Raw genomic sequence first — 2,602 nt, forward strand, 5'->3', positions numbered from 1 at the left:
GGGTTTCACCGTGTTAGCCAGGATGGTCTCAATCTGCTGACCTCGTGATCCACCCAAAGTGCTGGGATTACAGGCGTGAGCCACCGCACCCGGCCTGAGCCCTGGCAGTCTTGACTGGGGCATCCGTTGTACAGCGGTTATGCCATGGATCATGGGTCAGCCTGATTTTCTGAGAGCATGTTTTGGGACCAGTGAAGGTCCAGAGGACTTTCTGGAAACCTTTTAGGCGGGGGGAAAAGACTGAGGCGGGGGTAGAGAGGGTGCTGCTTGGATGTCACATGGTTGATACAAGTGCGTTTCTGGCCTGCCACATTTGAGGTGTGCCTTGGTGACCAGGTCCTAAGCAATGCCAATGGCTTCCTGTCTTTACCAGCCAAGAAGTATGATGCGTTTTTGGCCTCAGAGTCTCTGATCAAGCAGATTCCACGAATCCTCGGCCCAGGCCTAAATAAGGCAGGAAAGTTCCCTTCCCTGCTCACACACAACGAAAACATGGTGGCCAAAGTGGATGAGGTGAAGTCCACAATCAAGTTCCAAATGAAGAAGGTGAGGGGGTCTGGTGGGTTGCTGTGGGTGAAGGTGTTGGCGGGGTCTAAATCTTACCCAAGTCTCTAAATATGCCGGTGAGAGCGCGCACCAGGATTGAAATTTTTGGAGTAACCCTGGTCCTTCCTTGGCCCGGGTCCAAGTACCTGCTCACCAGGCCAGTGGGGGAGGGACAGGCCATTTGCCATTCCTCCACCAACCTGACTTGATCCTCTCTTCTGTCCTCCCAGGTGTTATGTCTGGCTGTAGCTGTTGGTCACGTGAAGATGACAGACGATGAGCTTGTGTATAACATTCACCTGGCTGTCAACTTCTTGGTGTCATTGCTCAAGAAAAACTGGCAGAATGTCCGGGCCTTATATATCAAGAGCACCATGGGCAAGCCCCAGCGCCTGTATTAAGGCACATTTGAATAAATTCTGTTACCAGTCCCCTCTGTCTGCCTGTGATTGAGGGTGAGGGGTGGTTTGTCAGCTGACAAGTGAGGGCCTTCGCACTGCCATGGCTCGTTGTGTAGTTTGTCATCTTGATGATGGATAGTTGGGTACTATAGGGAAGAGGATGTTTTTCTGCTATCAAAATTAGGCAGTCTTGGGTATGTGATAGGGTGCTAACGGCATTGAAGCTTTTTGACAGGATTGGTCCATGTAAATTTAAAATAAGGATTTTAGTCAGCATTTCTGTCTTAACAAGGCCCCACATGGAGTATCCTATGCTTTAGGTCAGTAATGAGTAAATGTTAAGGAAAACAAGGCACACAGCAAACCAGTACAAAAGTGTAATTAATTAATGGACCTTGGTTTTGGGTTTTTTTTTTTTGTTTTTTGTTTTTTTTTTGAGATGAGTCTGTAGCTCAGGCTGGAATGCAGTGGTGCGATCTCACTGCAATCTCTGGGTCCCAGTTCAAGCAATTCTGCCTCAGCCTCCCTAACAGCTGGGATTACAGGCACGCGCCACCGTGCCCAGCTAATTTTTCTATTTTTAGTAGAGATGGGGTTTCACCATGTTGGTCAGGCTGGTCTCCTGGTCTCATGATCTGCCTGCTTTGGCCTCCCAAAGTGCTGGGATTACAGGTATGAGCCACTGTCCCCAGCCAGATCCTGTTAATTTTTCTAGGGGAACCAACAGTATTCCAGGTCCTTGCCCCAGGCAGGCTAAGCCCCCTCCTTTTCTGAGGCATTTCCCTGTTGGCAGTTCTTGCCTCTAGTACCCAGTACTGGAAAGGTGGCTTTTGGGAGACACCTGCTTTAACCTTAGACTAAAATCAGCTTTGTTTGACTTTGTTTTTAAATAGCGGACCCATTTCATCCCTGCTTTTTTTTCTCTTTTTTTGCGAGACAGTCTCGCTTTGTTGCCCAGGCTGGAGTGCAGTGGCACCATCTCAACTCACTGCAAGCTCTACTTCCTGGGTTCACACCATTCTCCTGTCTCAGCCTCCCAAGTAGCTGGAACTACAGGCACATGCCACCACACCTGGCTAATTTTGTGTATTTTTTTAGTAGAGATGGGGTTTTACTGTGTTAGCCAGGATAGTCTCAATCTTCTGACTTTGTGATCTGCCTGCCTCGGCCTCCCAAAGTGTTAGGATTACAGGCATGAGCCACCACGCCTAGCCTCATCCCTGTTTCCCTTTTGTCACCCAGACTAGAGTGCAGTGGCGTGATCGCTGCTCACTGCAACCTCCGCCTCCTGGATTCTCTTGCCTCAACCTCCCAAGTAGCTGGATTACAGGCACATACTACCATGGCCAACTAAACTTTTTTATTTTAGTAGGGTTTCACCATGTTGGCCAGGCTGGCCTTGAACTCCTGACCTCAAGTGATCCACACACCTCAGCCTCCCAAAGTGCTGGGAGTACAGGCATAAGCCACCATGACTAGCTGAGAAGGATTATTATTGTTTTGAGACGGAGTCTCACTCTGTTGCCCAGGCTGGAGTGCAGTGGCACAATCTCAGCTCATTGCTGGCTCTGCCTCCTGGGTTCACGCCATTCTCCTGCCTCAGCCTCCTGAGTAGCTGGGACTACAGGCACCTGCCACTACACCTGGCTAATTTT

The 2,602-nt window shown here is 49.5% G+C and overlaps 1 protein-coding gene across 6 annotated transcripts in view; it reads left to right on the forward strand.

The window, feature by feature from the left end:
• Positions 1 to 2,602, forward strand: part of RPL10A (ribosomal protein L10a) — a 16,943-nt gene that overhangs the window by 1,757 nt on the left and 12,584 nt on the right. For 5 of the 6 annotated variants that reach the window (XM_011986557.1, XM_011986556.1, XM_011986559.1 and 2 more), the window contains 2 exons: positions 374 to 546; positions 777 to 976. In XM_011986557.1, coding sequence (XP_011841947.1) covers positions 374 to 546; positions 777 to 947 — 344 coding nt within the window. In that variant the 3' untranslated portion in view covers positions 948 to 976. Of the gene's footprint in view, positions 1 to 373; positions 547 to 776; positions 977 to 2,602 lie in introns of those variants that run through there. The other variant, XM_011986558.1, reaches the window with a different exon arrangement.

The sequence above is a fragment of the Mandrillus leucophaeus genome, unplaced genomic scaffold (assembly GCF_000951045.1).
Source record: "Mandrillus leucophaeus isolate KB7577 unplaced genomic scaffold, Mleu.le_1.0 Scaffold3, whole genome shotgun sequence".
Taxonomy (NCBI): Eukaryota; Metazoa; Chordata; class Mammalia; order Primates; family Cercopithecidae; genus Mandrillus; species Mandrillus leucophaeus.